The sequence below is a fragment of the Triticum aestivum genome, chromosome 2B (assembly GCF_018294505.1).
Source record: "Triticum aestivum cultivar Chinese Spring chromosome 2B, IWGSC CS RefSeq v2.1, whole genome shotgun sequence".
In the NCBI taxonomy this organism is placed as follows: Eukaryota; Viridiplantae; Streptophyta; class Magnoliopsida; order Poales; family Poaceae; genus Triticum; species Triticum aestivum.
In genome coordinates, this window is record NC_057798.1 from 708283919 (window position 1) to 708302759 (window position 18841).

The window sequence follows — 18841 nt, forward strand, 5'->3', positions numbered from 1 at the left end:
GGAGGTAAAGATTTATATATGGGAAGTCCTGTTTTGGTCACCGAAAAAGTTTCGGGCGATATCGGTATTGTACCGGGACCACCGGGAGGGTCCCGGGGGTCCACCAAGTGGGGCCACTTGCTCCAGAAGGCTGCGTGGGCTAAGTGTGGGAGGGGACCAGCCCCTAGGTGGGCTGGTGCGCCCCCCACAAGGGGTCTAAGGCGCAAGGGAGAGTGGGAGGGGGCAAACCCTAGTCCAGATGGGCCTTAAGGCCCACCTAGTGGGCGCCTCCCCTCTCTCCCCCTCTTGGCCGCCTCCCCAAGCCCCATCTAGGGCTGGCCGCCGCCCCTAGGGGGTGGGAACCCTAGAGGGGGCGCAGCCCTCTCCCTCCCCTATATAAATAGAGGCCTAGGGGCTGCCCATAACACATGAGATCCTCTCCCTCTCTTGGTGCAGCCCTGCCTCTCCTCCTCCTCCTCTTCTGTGGTTCCTGGCGAAGCCCTGCGGGATAGCCACGCTCCTCCACCACCACCACGCCGTTGTGCTGCTGTTGGATGGAGTCTTCTCAACCTCTCCCTCTCTCCTTTCTGGATCAAGGCGTGGGAGGACGTCACCGGGCTGTACGTGTGTTGAACGCGGAGTGCCGTCCGTTCGCACTTTGATCATCGGTGATTTGAATCACGACGAGTACGAATCCATCAACCCCGTTCACTTGAACGCTTCCGCTTAGCGATCTACAAGGGTATGTAGATGCACTCTCCTTTCTACTCGTAGTTGGTTTCTCCATAGATAGATCTTGGTGACACGTAGGAAAATTTTGAATTTCTGCTACGTTCCCCAACAGTCGTCTCCCGACCAGTTAGGTCGGAAAGAGGACCCCCATGACGGTTCGCGAATGGGCCACTTCAGGCAGCCCATGACGTATACAAGGAAGATTCCACAAGACTTAGCGCGCAAGACGAGGACTCTTCTAAACCCTAGGCCTCTGATGCATTATATAAACCGAGACTACGCTAGTCAATAGGACATCTTATATTCATTACAACAATATCGTGGTAGATATCGGTACTATACTATCCCCAATATATGAATACAATCTCGAACTTGGGTAAAATCATGTGTCCATGTTGCTATCGCTACAAGACGCCTAACTTAGGACCCTACCTCGAGATCTGTCGGATTCAGCATCGACACCTACGCCTAAGGTAGTGCCTGCTTTAGCCAACACACGTGCTCTCTTTTCTCGTGAATAATCTAAACAAACTCAAAATCTTCCATCTTCCTCTGAATTTCTTTGATGATCATTCCTAATGATCCCGAGTGATTGCCTTGAATTTATTTGATGATCATTCCTGATGATCCCGAGTGATTGCCTTGAATCATTGCACAGTCAATCCAGATAGTGCCTGCATGCGCCATAGGCCATAGCTTCGAGGGTCTCCGGATCCGTAAAGTTAGTGATATAGAGGAACCCAAATACTCCCCAGTAATAGCAGCGATAACACCCCTATCACCATGTCTTTTTATTGCTGCATCAACATGATTCTTAAAAAAAGGAGACCGGCCAGGACTAGCCCTTGGCGGCATATTTTTATAGGAGAAAATCTCTAAGCACCTCCTTCGCCCAAGCCACGACTCGAACCAGGGCGGTTAGCCTAAGCATCAACATGAGTCCATCTTCAACCACCAGCTGGAGCATGAGCTCGGACATTGTTCTACGGGAATTAGGTCCAGGTCACTCATATATCGCTGAATAAACAGGAACGTAGGTAGGGGAGACTGGAATTCTGTGTTCCAATAAAAGAACGGTAATTTTTTGTTCTTAAGTCCCCCAAAATAAAAAACGTAATTTTAGGTTCCACAAAAGAAAAGAGAAGACGTAATTTTAGGTTCCACAAAAGAAAAGGAAAAAAACCGTAATTTTAGGTTCCCACAAAAGAAAAGGAGAAAAGACTTTGGCACATATCAAGATGGTACATGTGCCCTACTTCGTTAGGAGATCTGCGCGGGGGGGGGGGGGGGGGGGGGGGGGGGGGGGGGCTTTCTTTTATCTTACTGTTTGATTTGAATCAAACAAGTGCAATAAGTACGGCTTGGCAAAGCAATCCTAAAAACAGCTCTCCTAAGGCAAAAAAAAAAGGGCCAAAGCGAGCCAAAACAAAACATGTAAACCCAAAAACAAAAAGAAAGGTAGAAGGTTAGCCAAAACATGTAAATCAAAAATCAAAAAGAAAGGTTAGAAGTGCCCTATTAGGGACAGTCGCATGACATATCCTCAGGTTATGTAACACCACACAACACCTGATTTGCTTAAATGAATTAAAGGTTGTGTATATTGTAGTGGCCCCCAATAATTAATGCTGAACTTTGTGATTATTTAAATGGCCATTTTATCACTTCATATAAACCCAATGCATCTACCATTCTTAAGAAATTGCTCCCCACTTCTCCTAATTCTCTCATCATGCACACTATCCACATCAGCAATCTGCCACGTCATTATTCACTTTACATAATCACCCAATCACTTTCCCTCACCCGCAGCCACGTAATCATTCAGTTTCCAATTCCCCTCGAGTCACGGCGGTGGGAAAAAAAAACTGCATCCTCCATCCCCGCAGGCACTCCTTTTTCCTCGCCCGCATCCGGCCATCCCGCATCCCGCACGGCACGGCACGGCCGCCGGCCCTCCCGCCCACCTCCAGTCCAGCGCCGGCGCCGGTGGTCACCGCTCCATGGCTCCATGGCCGCCCCGCGCCTCCGTGGCCTCCTCCTCCGCCGCATCCCGCACGGTCGCCGGCTCTGCCGCAGGCATCCCGCACGGCACGGCACGGCCGCCGGCCAGCTCCATGTCCGCCCCGCGCCTACGTGGCCTTCTCCGCCGCCGCATCCCTCACGGCCGCCGGCTCTCCCGCAGGATCGGATCCCACCCACCTCCACCTCAGCGTCGGTGCTCACCGCGCCATGGCCGGCCCGCGCCTCCACCGCCTGCTTCTTCGCTGGACCGAATCCTGCCGCCGGCCAGCGCCAGTGCTCACCGCGCCATGGCCGCCCTCCCTCGCTTGCTCGCGCCGCCCGTCCGCCGCCCGTCCACCACGGTGCGCTGCCCGTTCTTGGCCGTCTGTTTCGGCCGACCGGCGGCCGCCGATACGACGTCTTCTGGGCGCTGGGACGCAGACCGGGCGCGGTTCCGTTGCTGCTGCCCCAGGTCGTCGAGGAACAGTACTGTCAGGCTGGGCGGACCCCCTTCCTCTGCTCCAAGCCTCCAGGTGCAGTTGGGATGCAGGCCATCCGCCCTTTGTCCACCGGTGCCATTGCTCTGCTCCATCCTCTGGCCACCGGCGTCGTTGCTCTGCTCCACTGCCGTCATCGTTTGCGAGGAACCCGGTTTTATCCACGTCTTCCCCAGGTCAACAGAGCCGCATTTAGTTCACTGCTTCTGACTAAGCTTCTTGATGTGGAGGTGATGTAATCCCATTGTTCTTCAGTGTTTTTTAGCTTGCTGACACCAAATGGCCCACACTTTTATCTTATCAATTAAACTGTTCAACTAAAAAGCAAATAAACCCTTCAGCTGCAGGTCGTTGATGATTGACTGTTCACTTCCTCTCCCCACGATCTCCACAAGTAACTGACTTATTGATCTCCACAAGTAACTGACTTATTCCCATTTAAATTGGGTGCTCCACAACCCATTTCATTCCCATCGTCCTCCATAGCAGTCATACAGCTACCCCTGGTGAGCAAATCTCTCCCCCGTCCTCATGCACATTCCCTGTGACATTTTTGCTGATTCATCACAGCTTTGGACTTCCTCAGGTACTGGACAAAATTGGACACCCGGCCTCCCATCTTGGTTGTTCTTCCCCTGCTGCATACCCAGACGCCTTGGATTGACGGCTCCTGTAGGTAAATATTGTTGCCATCTATTGCTTACTCTAAAGTTTTGTGTACTTTGTTCATATCTGAATTTAACTGCTATTTCTGAATTTTTGTATGCTTCGCTACATTGAATACTTAGCTCTGCTTTTCTTTATCTGTTCTGAATTTTTGTTTGTCTATCCAATTTAAATTCAATATGGTACAAGAATCCATATGCCTTGCATTCATCCCCTGCATTTTACAGAGTTTTTAGGAGGGTATTCTTTAGTCTCTTCACGCCATCGCCTTGCATTTGTCCAAATCTGAATTTACTTTTGCCAATTGAACCTGTATTCTTCAGTTTTAGTTTTTTATATGGTATGAGAAGACATACACCTTGCATTGCACCCCCTTATATAGTTTGCTTTAGTATCTTCGTGTCGTTTATCTGTTCTATCACCTTGCGTTTGGTAGACTTGCCGACATGGATAGGGCAGAAAGCTCTTCGCATAATTCAGTTGGACGAAAACGTCGTCCATCATTACCTAATCCTCCTCCTCGAGTAAACCCATATGTTGCTGCCCAGAACCGCCGTATGCGTCTGGAACTCATGGTTCAAAAAGGAAAAAGAGGTTTGTTAGGCACATTATATTCCTCCGATGTTATCTTCGTTACAATATGTCTTGCGATTTATTTCACCATCTACTTCTTCATATCTATAGTCCTCTTTCGAAAAGCATAGATAGTCCTCTTTCGAAAAGGCAAAAGCAAAGCGAGAGTATGTATTACTTCCCATTACCTATAGTTGAATATCTTGCCAGTGAATTTTCCTGTTCATATATTTAAAATTCTAAATATTTCTGTACCCACTAATGCAGACAATAAAAATGCAGCAAACAACTATGAAAAGACAGACTAAAATGAAAGTGCATACAAGGGTATGGTATATTATGTACCTCGGTTTTTTTATTCAAACATTCAAAACTTCTAATATATGTTGCATTTCTAAAACTACTATGTATCACACTTCATGTAGGCAACTCCCACAATGCTCATACAGCCAACTTCCACAATGCTCCAAACGACAAATAATCAAGAATGTTCAACTTCCACATTGCTTTGACACTGCCAGCCGACAACAATAAATTTTTTGTTGCTCAAATTCTATTGTCACCGAGAATGTTCTCATACCCAGTACCTTAAATTGTAACTGAGATGTCTACTCGTGCGTACTTTTGGTTCCATGCAAGTGCCTTCAGAGTTTTCTGGCTATATTTGCAATTTTGTGCTTATCAACAATGTATACACTCCTATAAATGGGCCATAATATTTTCTTTGTAAACTATACTATCGTGCATGCATGTAAATATTGATTCCTACATTAACACCTCAAATGGTTGTTCTTACAATCACAGTGTAAGTCACAATTGCCAGTTTCTAAAAATTCATTGCTCAGTTAATTCTTTATTGAAGGTTACTAAAAAAAATATTTCGGTTAGACACTATAAATTCATTCATTGCTCAGTTAATAGTGTATAAAGAATTTCTAAAACATCTTTCGGTTAAAAACTCTTACGGTTGCAGTCCACCTATATAATCCCCCCCCCCCCCCCCAATACAGCCTATATCTACAAGCAAATCTTTTCTCACACAAAAAACTTCACTATTGTCAAATACATGGACAAGCAGCAACAAGGCAAAAGGTATGTCTGTTACATGCAAAGTTATTTTGCTGGTTTCATATCTGATATTTCACAATTTGCCCGCATACTTTTCTACAGGATGCAACCTTACACAACAAAGAATGTTCTACCCTCTTCATCAACTCATGCATCAAGAAAAACTCACAAGAAGTACATGGAGGCTATTGCAGACATGAAAAATGCCACCACTAAATCCGCAACATGGATCACTTTGAAAGAGGACGCACGTGAAGACAACATCACAAAGCTACTCCAGGAACATCCATTCAGTTCCACCAAATACATCTTCGAGTACATGAAGAACGGAATTAAACATGTCCAAATTCTCCTCGATGAAGAAGACAACCACGTGGACGACTCCAACAAACTATAAACCAACATTATGCTACTTATTTACAGGACTTTGCAACAATAAACGAATAAAATACAATAAATCTCTTATATTTGTATTTTCATGCTCATATTGTTAATCGAAATATCAATGTTGCATTCAACCAAGTATCATCTAAACATATTGCCACCAATTCCCGCAGCAACGTGCGGGGAATTGTCTAGTATCCCTAATCCAACTTTACAGTTCCAAGCAAGGTGCATACAAGTTCACAGAATTCACAGAAGAACCAAGAGGTGCATACACTTGCCACTAGCTGGTTCACAGAATTCACAGAAAAACCAAGAGGTGCATACACTTGTCACTAGCTGATCCAATGAGAGTCTACCAAAATAAAGTACACGTTGACTTGTGAGTAAAATAACTGGCCATTCCAAACACCACAAAGGTGGCATAATAGGGCATCAGAAAGAGACAGCACAACATCTCTGGTACTGTCCGGTCGCAGTCAAGAGGTGCGTACAACTTCACTTAGAACCAGTTCACTTGTCAATAGCTGGTCAAATGAAAGTCTACCAAAATAAAGTACAAGTTGACTTGTGAGCAAAATAACTGGCAAATTGGAACACCATAAAATAAGGTGCCATAATACGGCATCAGAAAGAGACAGCACAACATCTGGTACTGATTACTTCCTTCTGATCAATTGTTTTCTCTTGATCAATCAGACGTGTGGCAGAGACCACATGCTTAATTCCCACCGGTTTCATGCTCTTGCTGGATGTTTTCTCAGTCTTAACCTGGACGGCAGTGATCCATAGCTGATTCTTGAGGGGGCGAGATTTAATTTGCAAACCTATATATATACAAGAGCATTAGAGGCCATGGCATCTTTTTCATGAAATGCATGAGAGAGAGAGAGAGAGAGAGAGAGAGAGAGATTCACCTTGCACCACCCAAAACAAGATGGCACCTGAGCTGACGTCTTTTCCAGCATAATCCAAACACATTCTTTCACTCTGCCAATCTTCACTCTTCCATGAGAATGGGAAAAAGATTGGGTCCTTGAGGTACACACAATGATTTTCAGAGAGTAGTTCATAAGCAGCAAGCCCATTTCGTGAGCATGTGTAGATAAAACCATCAACAAATACACATCTGCCATTTAGGAAGGAGTATCTGGACATATCCCTTGGCAGGCATTCTCCCAAAGGAGCCCAAGGCATGACAACATGCCACTGCTTGGCATTCAGGTCAAACCGAAGACAAGAACATGTGACAGTATCACAGACTATAAAGGAATCATCACCCACTACTACATATCCGGACAGCTTAACCTTCCTGTCAAGAAGGTGAGACCGATCTGCGACGCAGCGTACCCATGAGGTCGATCCAGTAGGGCGAATAAGGTGGGACTGACGATAAACGTGGAGAGTTTCAGTAAGAGCAAGAGTCGCGCGACCAACTTGGATAACCATTACAAAAGGATCAAATGGAGAAACAGGCCGCCGTGCAAGGTGATCGAAATCCTGACGTCTGGTGTCGAGGTTAAGCACATGCATGCCATCTTTCAGGAATGAGACGGCACATAGTTCTGAGCTAGTGAGAAAAAAGTGCCTCTGACCATCATCATCTCCATGTACAATGTAATGCGGTTTGAGAGGAGGAGCTATTCCTAACCTTGGAATCAGATCCATGAGACTGGTTTTATAGATAAATGATTGCGAACCAGCTTGGCAGATAATAAACAATAGATGTTTGTCCATATGTGGCTTCACATAGGGAGAAGGAGGACCTCCTGGGAAATGATGCCTGCATGCAAGAAGCAAAATATGTCATGCACAAGAAACCTGAAATGAAATATCTAAGCCAAGCTCAAGCTTGTGGATCAAGACCTGCAACGATCATGAAGCAGTACTCCCTCTTCATGGGCTTGAGGCGGCAGCGCCTTGTCATCCTTATACTCTCTAAGTGATAGATAAGTGAACAGAAGATTAATTTGTAAGCAAGATGGCCAAAAAGAATGCATGGATTAATGGTCAAAATGAATGCATGGATTCAGTGGACTTACTGGAGAAAGCAGAATTCAAATTCATCAAGGTGTTTCATAGGCAACAACATGTCAACCTGGCGGGAGGTGGAGTGCAGGAGCTTGAGATCCGAAGGCTCAGGACCAAGGTGGAAGGTGGTGATAATGGCGTGTAGGTGGTCACGCCAGCATGAGAGCCCCACACAGATCCAGACACAGCACATGACCCCGCGGCCGAGATGGGTGAGGAAGCTATGCGCCGTGTTTCTTGTAACAGAAGGAAAGCAAATCTCCACAGGGGGATCCAGCTTCAGAGTTGTCTCTTCATGCCCGACCTTGAGCTTGTATGCGTAGATGACATTTTTGCGAACCATGTAAACAGCATTGCTTTCTTGTGCATACACCCCACGGCCAAGGATAGGGACGTAATACTTGTCCTCTGAGGTGTGGGTTACCTTGGTCCAGCCTGAATTAGGGGCGGAGCAATTGAAGGTGAAGAAAAGGCGGTTTCCGAGGGAGAGCAGGATGAGCGTGCCCCCGTCAGGGCCCTGGCCAGGGAGTACTGCGTAGCCCTGGAGCAAGTCAGGACTCCACATGGGGTGGGAGAGCTCGACTTTGCAATGTTGGATGAAGGGGCCGCCGACCTGCTCCCAATGTTGTCCCGCCACGCCCTCTTCCTCTTGGATGACCAGGCGTTGCAGGACGAGACGGAAGCTGGTGGCAGAACAGTAGCTAGCGGACACCGCCCATATGTGGCCGTCGGCGGAGATGGGCACGCACCGGCCACGCATGCTTGGATCCAACGGGGGAAGCAGTACTTCGGCCGGCAGCTCCTCCTCGGCCGGCAGCTGAAGCTGAAGGGCCTCGGTTTGCGCCTTCTCGACCCGCTGCAAGAGGCAGAGCGAGCGGCCGTCAGATGCCATGGCTGCGCGGGCGCTCCGGCTGCAACCCTGTCGCTTCTTGAGGTCGTGGAAGATCTGGAGCGTGTCGTCGCTCCGACCGGAGATCCGCCCAGATCTCGCCACGCCAAAACGGTGGAAGCGTAGGCCGCCGCTCATGACGCCGACGAGTAGCAGCCAGGCGGGGCTCTCGTCGGCGTTGGAGGGAATGTCGACGAAATCCTTGCCGAGGGCGACCTCAAGGATCGGGGGGGTCGAGCGGTCAGGATAGGAGGGCCCCTCCGCTTTCCCCTCCGCAGCCGCCGCCGTCTTCCCCTCCGCTTTCCCCTCCTCAGCCGCCGCCATCTTCCCCTCCGCTTTCCCCTCCGCAGCCGCCGCCATCTTCCCCTCCGCTTTCCCCTCCTCAGCCGCCGCCATCTTCGGGTTAGGGTTAGGGATTTGGGGACAAGTCGGGGGGAGGGGGTGTTGGGTTTGGCCGTTTGGGTAGTTGCCTGCTTGGGTTTTTTTTTTCACGCAATACGCGCGTGCGACCCAGAGGCCAAAGCTGGTCAAACGGGCTGTTTTTTGACCAAAAGCTCGTTGACCAAAAGCTCGTTGCTCGCGAGTTTAATGAGCCCTCGACGGCTCGTCAAGCTCGTGGCTCGCTTTTTAATAAACGAAGCCAATTATTAATTTCATCTTGTTAAGCTTAATGAGCTTAACAAACGAGCCAATGAGTTTCACGAGTAGCTCATTAAGCTCGTTAGTAACAACATAACACATATTTTTATCTCACGTGACAAAAAAATTATAGCACCTCAACCCATCTATATATTTTATCTAAATAGGAAGCAAGAAACTAGTGCATTTCCTTTTGTAGTCACCATCTTTCTTCTTAAAAATCACATCTACACACTCATTATGTAGACCTAACACATCAGAATCTGTTAACGAGCGCTCGCGAGCTTAATGAGCTTGAAACGAACCAAACCGAGCAGGATTTTATTAACAAGCTTAACGAGCCGAGCCTCAACGAGCGCGAACTTAATGGGTACGAGTTTAACGAGATGAGCAGCTCGTTAATCCACCCCCACCATCGTGGCGATTTTGCAGAAAACTCCTGCTGAATTACGTATCAATCTGCAGTCCTATTTAAGTTGCTTACTAGCAAGATGCCCGTGCATTGCACGGAACATCAAGATGCATTTTTTTTACAAAAACACATGTTGATTGACCCATGCAGGAGTAATTCTATGTGTAAAAACTAATGATATCTCGAGAAAGAGGAGAGATAAGGTGAGGAGGAGTGGGGCTGGTGGTGATTGGTGGTTGGCAGAGCGGAGGCATGGGGATGGACGACGCCAGCAGCAGCCACCATGCCAGATTGTTCCAGAGGCTTTCTTTTTTAATTGCTCAACAATGAAGTTGTGGGAGATACGGATGAACGAGGGAAGATATTATTTGCAAATGTGGAGAGAGGTGCAGGCATCTTTTTGCAAAATTGCTATAGTTTGCTTTATATCCATCAGATATAGATCGAGCGGTCTATATTGTAAGATGGCAGGCACTACATCATCACCAACTCAGGTTTTTATAAGAGTAGATATTTGAGTAAGATTCTCGTGCTACGCAATGGAATCATAAAAGACCGGCTGAAAATTGTTTACTTAAGTATCAGGAGCCTACTGAACAACAAAATCATCTAATTTGAAAAAAGTTCATCAAATTCATAAAAAAATCAATGAATTTGATTAAAAAAAGTTCACTAGCTTGAAAAAAGTTCATCATTTTTGAAGAAAAATTTCATGAATTTGAAAAAGGTTCATTGAACAAGGAAGAAGAAAAAATAAAAGCAAAAAAGAAAATAGGAAAAAGAAAAGTAGAAAGAAAGAAAGAAGGAAAAGATTGAAGTAATCACGTGATATTTGGTATTGGGGATGGTTAGTGCATCGTACTTCAAAGTAGTAGCTCACTGGTTCAGTGAAAGGTGTCGTGAATCCACTAAGGGACCCTCACGCGATGAGAATAAGGTGTCGCAAATCCACCAAGGGACCCTTGAGGGCGATCACAGAACCATTGCAAATGGAGACCTTGAGGGCGGTTACCAAACCCATACAAATTGCTCAGAGCAATCTCCACAACTTAATTGGAGGCTCCTGAAGCTTGCCCGAAGCTTTACACCATATTGATTGAGCTTTGAGACAACACAAACAGTCTAGGGCGCACAAGCAACCAAGAGTAACAAGTTCTAGGTTGTCCAAACACCCAAGAGGAATAAGTGTTTCAACTTTCATTTCCACGAATCACCATGGAGAACTTAAACCGATGAAACTAATGCAATGGCAAAAACACACGAAGTGCTTGATACGTCTCCAACGTATCTATAACTTATGAAGCATTCATGCTATTTTATTATCTATTTTGAATGTTTACGGGCTTTTATTATACACTTTTATATTATTTTTGGGACTAACCTATTAACCGGAGGCCCAGCCCATATTGTTGTTTTCTTGCCTATTTCAGTGTTTCGAAGAAAAGGAATATCAAACGGAGTCCAAACGGAATGAAACCTTTGGAAAAATTATTTTTGGAACAGAAACAATCCAGGGAACTTGGAGTGCAAGCCAGGGAAGCTTCGAGGAGGCCACAAGATAGGGGGCGCCCACCCCCCTGGGCGCGCCCTCCACTCTCGTGGGGCCCTCGTGGCTCCCCTGACCGACTTCTTTCGCCTATATATTCCCATATACCCTAAAAACATCGAAGCGCAAGATAGATCCGGAGTTCCGCCGCCGCAAGCCTCTGTAGCCACCAAAAGCCTCTTGGGAGCCCGTTCCGGCACCCTGCCGGAGGGGGAATCCCTCACCGATGGCCATCTTCATCATCCCGGCGCTCTCTATGACGAGGAGGGAGTAGTTCACCCTCGGGGCTGAGGGTATGTACCAGTAGCTACGTGTTTGATCTCTCTCTCGTGTTCTCTCTATGGCACGATCTTGATGTATCGCGAGCTTTGCTATTATAGTTGGATCTTATGATGTTTCTCCCCCTCTACTCTCTTGTAATGGATTGAGTTTTCCCTTTGAAGTTATCTTATCGGATTGAGCCTTTAAGGATTTGAGAACACTTGATGTATGTCTTGCCGTGCTTATCTATGGTGACAATGGGATATCACGTGATCCACTTGATGTATGTTTTGGTGATCAACTTGCGGGTTCCACCCATGAACCTATGCATAGGGGTTGGCACACGTTTTCGTCTTGACTCTTCGGTAGAAACTTTGGGGCACTCTTTGAAGTACTTTGTGTTGGTTGAATAGATGAATCTGAGATTGTGTGATGCATATCGTATAATCATGCCCACGGATACTTGAGGTGACAATGGAGTATCTAGGTGACATTAGGGTTTTGGTTGATTTGTGTCTTAAGGTGTTATTCTAGTATGAACTCTATGATGGATTGAATGGAAAGAATTGCTTCATGTTATTTTACTACGGACTCTTGAATAGATAGAACAGAAAGGATAACTTTGAGGTGGTTTTGTACCCTACGATAATCTCTTCGTTTGTTCTCCGCTATTAGTGGCTTTGGAGTGACTCGTTGTTGCCTGTTGAGGGATAGTTATATGATCCGATTATGTAATTACTGTTGAGAGAACTTGCACTAGCTAAAGTATGAACCCTATGACTTGTTTCCTACCATTGCAATACCGTTTACGCTCACTTTTATCATTAGTTACCTTGCTGTTTTTATATTTTCAGATTACAAAAACCTATATCTACCATCCATATTGCACTTGTATCACCATCTCTTCGCCGAACTAGTGCACCTATACAATTTACCATTGTATTGGGTGTGTTGGGGACACAAGAGACTCTTTGTTATTTGGTTGCAGGGTTGCTTGAGAGAGACCATCTTCATCCTACGCCTCCCATGGATTGATAAACCTTAGGTCATCCACTTGAGGGAAATTTGCTACTGTCCTACAAACCTCTGCACTTGGAGGCCCAACAACGTCTACAAAAAGAAGGTTGTGTAGTAGACATCAAGCTCTTTTCTGGCGCCGTTGCCGGGGAGGCTAGATAAACGGCACTCACACCCCGTCAACCAAGCTCTTTTCTGGCGCCGTTGCCGGGGAGGTGAGTGCTTGAAGGTATATCTTTAGATCTTGCAATCGAATCTTTTACTTTCTTGTTTTATCACTAGTTTAGTTTATAAAAAAACTACAAAAAAATGGAATTGAGTTTGCCTCATACGCTTCATCTTTTTAATATCTTTCGTGAGAATGATGAAAAGGAAAATTGTGCTCAATTCCTAGAAGAAGAATGCATTAAAATGCTTGGTACTAAATCTTTGAATGATGAGCATGATTGCAATGTTGTTAGTACGAATTCCTTGAATATCCATGATGCTAATGATATGCAAAGCCACAAGCTTGGGGAAGCTATGTTTGATGAATATGGTATTTTTAGTCCCCCCAAGTTTTGATGAGAATATTTATTATGATGAAAGCATGCCTCCTATTTATGATGATTATATTGATGAAAGTGGGTTTGGAAGAGTGTCAACTTTAAGAAGTAATGGTCCCACTATTTTGTAGGATGTTGAATATTATTGTGATAGTTATGGAAGTGGATTTGGAGAGGTCATGACTTTATTTAGTGATGAATCCACTATTTCCGAAGAGGTTCCAATTGATTATGAGAACAAAGTTGCTATCTATGATGATTATTGTGATGACTTTTATGCTATTAGTAATAATGATAACCATGAAACTTGTCATCATGATTTTAGTTTTCAATTGGATTATGCCTCACATGATGATTATTCTGTTGAGTTTGCTCCCACTACTATTGATGAGAAGAAATTTGCTTATGTGGAGAGTAGTAAATTTTCTATGCTTGTAGGTCATGAAAAGAATGCTTTAGGTGCTGGTTATATTGTTGAATTTATTCATGATGCTACTGAAAATTATTATGAGGGAGGAACATATGCTTGTAGGAATTGCAATAATATCAAGTTTCCTCCCTATGTGTTGAAAATCTTGAAGTTATGCTTGTTTTATCTTCCTATGCTAGTTGATTATTGTTCCCATAAGTTGTTTGCTCACAAAATTCCTATGCATAGGAAGTGGGTTAGACTTAAATGTGCTAGTCATATGCTTCATGATGCTCCCGTTATGTTTCAATTCTTATCTTCTATGTGAGCATCATTGTCATCATCATGCCTAGCTAGAAAGTCATTAAAGAAAAACGCTTGTTGGGAGACAACCCAATATTTACCCTGACTGTTTTTGTGTGTTCACATGATTATGCTACTATAGTAATCATGTTTTATAGCTTTTGTTTCAATAAAGTGACAAGTAAGACCTTTTGGATAGCTTACGGTGATAGTTGTGTTGATCCTGCTGAAAATTAGAAACTTTTGCACCCAGTAAATTAGTTTTGATAATTCACAGAAACGTGATTCTGATCTTATTCTTTTTGCTCTGGATTGGTACACACATGTTTTAGGACTTCCTAATTTGGTAGGATTTTTGGAGGTCCAGAAGTATACGTTTAATACTGATTACTACAGACTATTCTGTTTTTGACAGATTCTGTTTTCCATGTGTTGTTTGCTTATTTTGATGAATCTGTGAGTATTATCGGAGGGTATGAACCATAGAGAAGTTGTAATACAGTATATATTACACCAATATGAATTTAGAATGAGTTCATTACAGTACCTAAGTGGTGGTTTTATTTTCTTATACTAACGGAGCTTACGAGCTTTCTGTTGAGTTTTGTGTTGTGGAGTTTTCAAGTTTTGGGTAAAGATTTGATGGACTATGGAATAAGGAGTGGCAAGAGCCTAAGCTTGGGGGTGCCCAAGTCACCCCAAGGTAATATTCAAGGACAACCAAGAGCCTAAGCTTGGGGAATCCCCGGAAGGCATCCCCTCTTTCGTCCTCGTTCATCGGTAACTTTACTTGGAGCTATATTTTTATTCACCACATGATATGTGTTTTGCTTGGAGCGTCATTTTCTTTTGTTAGTATTTGCTTGCTGTTATTTATAATAATGTTTTGCATCTTTAGTTCCAATAAAAATGTCAAGGATAGCCTTTACCATGCTTATTTTGCTAGTATACATGTTGCTATTTGAAAACAGAAAGTTTACCGCTGTTGCAAAAATTCCCTAGAAAAGTAAGAGAATGATATAATGTTGAAACTTTTTGCATATTGAGATCTGATAAATCTTCTACAGTGAGGTATTTTTCTCATAATTTTTGGAGTTAGGGAAGTATGATGAATCTTGCATTCTTTACAGACTGTACTGTTTTGACAGATTGCTGTTATGTTTGCATTGTTTGCATATGTTTGCTTGTTTAATGATTCTATTTGAGGATAGGAGTATTAAATATGCAGAGGAATTTAGTATGCAATGTTGAATAATAATTTTAATGATTTGTTACAGTAGAAAATGATAAGTTTTTGCATTGGTTTATACTAACTTATCTCACGAGCTCTTGTTGAGTTTGGTGTGGATGAAGCTTTTGAGAAACAGAGAAACCATGATATGAGAGAATTAAGGAGACACAAAAGCTTAAGCTTGGGGATGCCCAAGGCACCCCAAGATAATATTTCAAGATGTCTCAAGCATCTAAGCTTGGGGAAACAAGCAAACCTTTCTTCTTCGACAACTATCGGTTAGTATCAGTTGAGCCTAAGTTTTTGCTTCTTCACATGAGTTGTGCTATCCTTGCAATGTCATTTTATTTTGCTTTGCTTGCTGTTTGAATAAAATACCAAGATCTGAAATTCTTAAATGATAGGGAGTCTTCACATAGTTACATAATTATTTAGCTACTTATTGATCTTCACTTATATCTTTTTGGAGTAGTTTGTCATTTACTCGTGTGCTTCACTTATATCCTATGAGTAAATGGTTGAATGAGTTGAATGTCATAAATCTGAAATTATATATGTTTCATTTGCTTATCCCATGGGGAGTAATGACTTCACATCTAAGAAGTAGAGGTTGTAAATTTATTGAAGGTTAGCAAGCATTGCATTAGTCATTTGAACAATTCATGAAAGAATATTGAAGGAAGAGAGATTTCACATATAAATATAGTATCCTAGACATCTTTTATAATTGTGAGCACTCATTAAGTATGACATGCTAAAGAGTTGATGCTGGACAAGGAAGACAGCGTAATGGGTTATGTTTTCTCACATCTCAGTTAAAGTGTATTGTCATGGATCATTCAAACATGTTGAGCTTGCCTTTCCCCCTCATGCTAGCCAAAATTCCTTGCACCAAGTAGAGATACTACTTGTGCTTCCAAATATCCTTAAACCCAGTTTTTGCCATGAGAGTCCACCATACCTACCTATGGATTGAGTAAGATCCTTCAAGTAAGTTGTCATGTTGCAAGCAATAAAAATTGCTCTTTAAATATGTATGACTTATTAGTGCGGAGAAAATAAGCTTTATACGATCATGTGATATGGAAGTAATAAAAGCAACAAACTGCATAATAAAGGTTCATATCACAAGTGGCAATATAAAGTGACGTTCTTTTGCATTAAGATTTTGTGCATCCAACCCTAAAAGCACATGACAACCCTCTGCTTCCCTCTGCAAAGGGCCTATATTTTACTTTATGTCTTTTACTTTATGCAAGAGTCGAGGTGATCTTCACCTTTCCCTTTTTTTCATTTTATCCTTTGGCAAGCACCTCGTGTTGGAAAGATCCTGATATATATATATCCAATTGGATGTAAGTTAGCATGAACTATTATTGTTGACATTACCCAAAGGTGAATACGTTGGGAGGCAAAACTATAAGCCCCTATCTTTCTTAGTGTCCGATTAAAACTCCATAACCATAAGTATTGCGTGAGTGTTAGCAATTGTAGAAGACTATATGATAGTTGAGTATGTGGAGTTTGCCAAATCAAAGCTCTGACATAGACTCTTCCTGAAAATAAGATGAATTATAATTGTTTGATGACTAAGAATGAAGTTTGCTAGAAAGTTTATGGTCTATGATTTGACATGTGAATAGCTTGTTACTTAACCTTGAGAAGTTTTATGAGATTAACTATTGTTATGACATATAATCATGCTAGAAAAGGTGATTGAAATTATCATTGATCAAACTTGTGCGCCTGCTAGCATTCACACTTCATAAATTCTTTCTTTTATCATTTACCTACTCGAGGACGAGCAAGAATTAAGCTTGGGGATGCTGATACGTCTCCAACGTATCTATAATTTATGAAGCATTCATGCTATTTTATTATCTGTTTTGAATGTTTATGGGATTTATTATACACTTTTATATTATTTTTGGGACTAACCTATTAACCGGAGGCCCAACCCATATTGTTGTTTTCTTGCCTATTTAAGTGTTTCGAAGAAAAGGAATATCAAACGGAGTCCAAATGGAATGAAACCTTCGGAAAGTTATTTTGGGAACAGAAGCAATCCAGGAAACTTGGAGTGCAAGTCAGGGAAGCTTCGATGAGGCCACGAGATAGGGGGGCGCCCACCCCCCTAGGCGCGCCCTCCAATCTCGTGGGCCCCTCGTGGCTCCCCCGACCGACTTCTTTCGCCTATATATTCCCATATACCCTAAAACATTGAAGCGCAAGATAGATCCGGAGTTCCGCCGCCGCAAGCCTCTGTAGCCACCAAAAGCCTCTCGGGAGCCCGTTCCGGCACCCTGCCGGAGGGGGAATCCCTCACCGGTGGCCATCTTCATCATCCCGACGCTCTCCATGACGAGGAGGGAGTAGTTCACCCTCGGGGCTGAGGGTATGTACCAGTAGCTACGTGTTTGATCTCTCTCTCTCTCTCTCTCTCTCGTGTTCTCTCTATGGCACGATCTTGATGTATCGCGAGCTTTGCTATTATAGTTGGATCTTATGATGTTTCTCCCCCTCTACTCTCTTGTAATGGATTGAGTTTTCCCTTTGAAGTTATCTTATCGGATTGAGACTTTAAGGATTTGAGAACACTTGATGTATGTCTTGCCGTGCTTATCTGTGGTGACAATGGGATATCACGTGATCCACTTGATGTATGTTTTGGTGATCAACTTGTGGGTTCCACCCATGAACCTATGCATAGGGGTTGACACGTTTTCGTCTTGACTCTCCGGTAGAAACTTTGGGGCACTCTTTGAAGTACTTTGTGTTGGTTGAATAGATGAATCTGAGATTGTGTGATGCATATCGTATAATCATGCCCACGGATACTTGAGGTGACAATGGAGTATCTAGGTGACATTAGGGTTTTGGTTGATTTGTGTCTTAAGGTGTTATTCTAGTATGAACTCTATGATGGATTGAACAGAAAGAATAGCTTCATGTTATTTTACTACGGACTCTTGAATAGATAGAATAGAAAGGATAACTTTGAGGTGGTTTCGTACCCTACCATAATCTCTTCGTTTGTTCTCCGCTATTAGTGGCTTTGGAGTGACTCTTTGTTGCCTGTTGAGGGATAGTTATATGATCCAATTATGTTATTATTGTTGAGAGAACTTGCACTAGTGAAACTATGAACCCTATGCCTTGTTTCCTACCATTGCAATACCAGTTACACTCACTTTTATCATTAGTTACCTTGCTGTTTTGATATTTTCAGATTACAAAAACCTATATCTACCATCCATATTGCACTTGTATCACCATCTCTTCGCCGAACTAGTGCACCGATACAATTTACCATTGTATTGGGTTTGTTGGGGACACAAGAGACTCTTTGTTATTTGGTTGCAGGGTTGCTTGAGAGAGACCATCTTCATCCTACGCCTCCCATGGGTTGATAAACCTTAGCTCATTCACTTGAGGGGAAATTTGCTACTGTCCTACAAACCTCTGCACTTGGATCCCAACAACGTCTACAAGAAAAAGGTTGCGTAGTAGACATCAGTGCTCAAGTACTTCACTCTCAAATCCCATCCAAACAACCAGTGTTATGGAGGAATACGAGAGGAAGAACAAGGGAGGAGAACACAAAAGAACTCCAAGATCTAGATCCATAAGGTCCCCATCACTTAGAGGAGATGTG

At 43.6% G+C, this 18841-nt stretch overlaps 1 protein-coding gene and 1 pseudogene across 2 annotated transcripts; one reads left to right on the plus strand and one right to left on the minus strand.

The window, feature by feature from the left end:
* The first annotated feature begins 2535 nt into the window (after positions 1-2535).
* On the plus strand, positions 2536-6037 carry LOC123046866 (uncharacterized). Its single transcript, XM_044470302.1, has 3 exons — positions 2536-3442; positions 3554-3718; positions 3799-6037. Exons 1-2 carry the CDS (start codon positions 2723-2725, stop codon positions 3572-3574), a joined length of 741 nt encoding a protein of 246 aa, XP_044326237.1. The 5' UTR covers positions 2536-2722; the 3' UTR covers positions 3575-3718; positions 3799-6037.
* Positions 6038-6171: 134 nt separating this feature from the next.
* Positions 6172-9276, minus strand: LOC123046865 (uncharacterized; annotated as a pseudogene). The gene is made up of 4 exons (XR_006422652.1): positions 7946-9276; positions 7770-7841; positions 6821-7686; positions 6172-6730 (listed from the first exon to the last, which is right to left on the minus strand). The product of XR_006422652.1 is annotated as an uncharacterized protein (transcript).
* Between the last annotated feature and the right edge of the window lie 9565 nt (positions 9277-18841).

Excerpts from the sequence above, each read along its gene's own strand:
- LOC123046866 (XM_044470302.1), top strand. The coding sequence starts at position 2,723 with ATGGCCGCCCCGCGCCTCCGTGGCCTCCTCCTCCGCCGCATCCCGCAC. Across the intron at positions 3,443-3,553 it reads CTAAGCTTCTTGATGTGGAG|CTGCAGGTCGTTGATGATTG; the intron begins GTGATGTAATCC and ends TAAACCCTTCAG.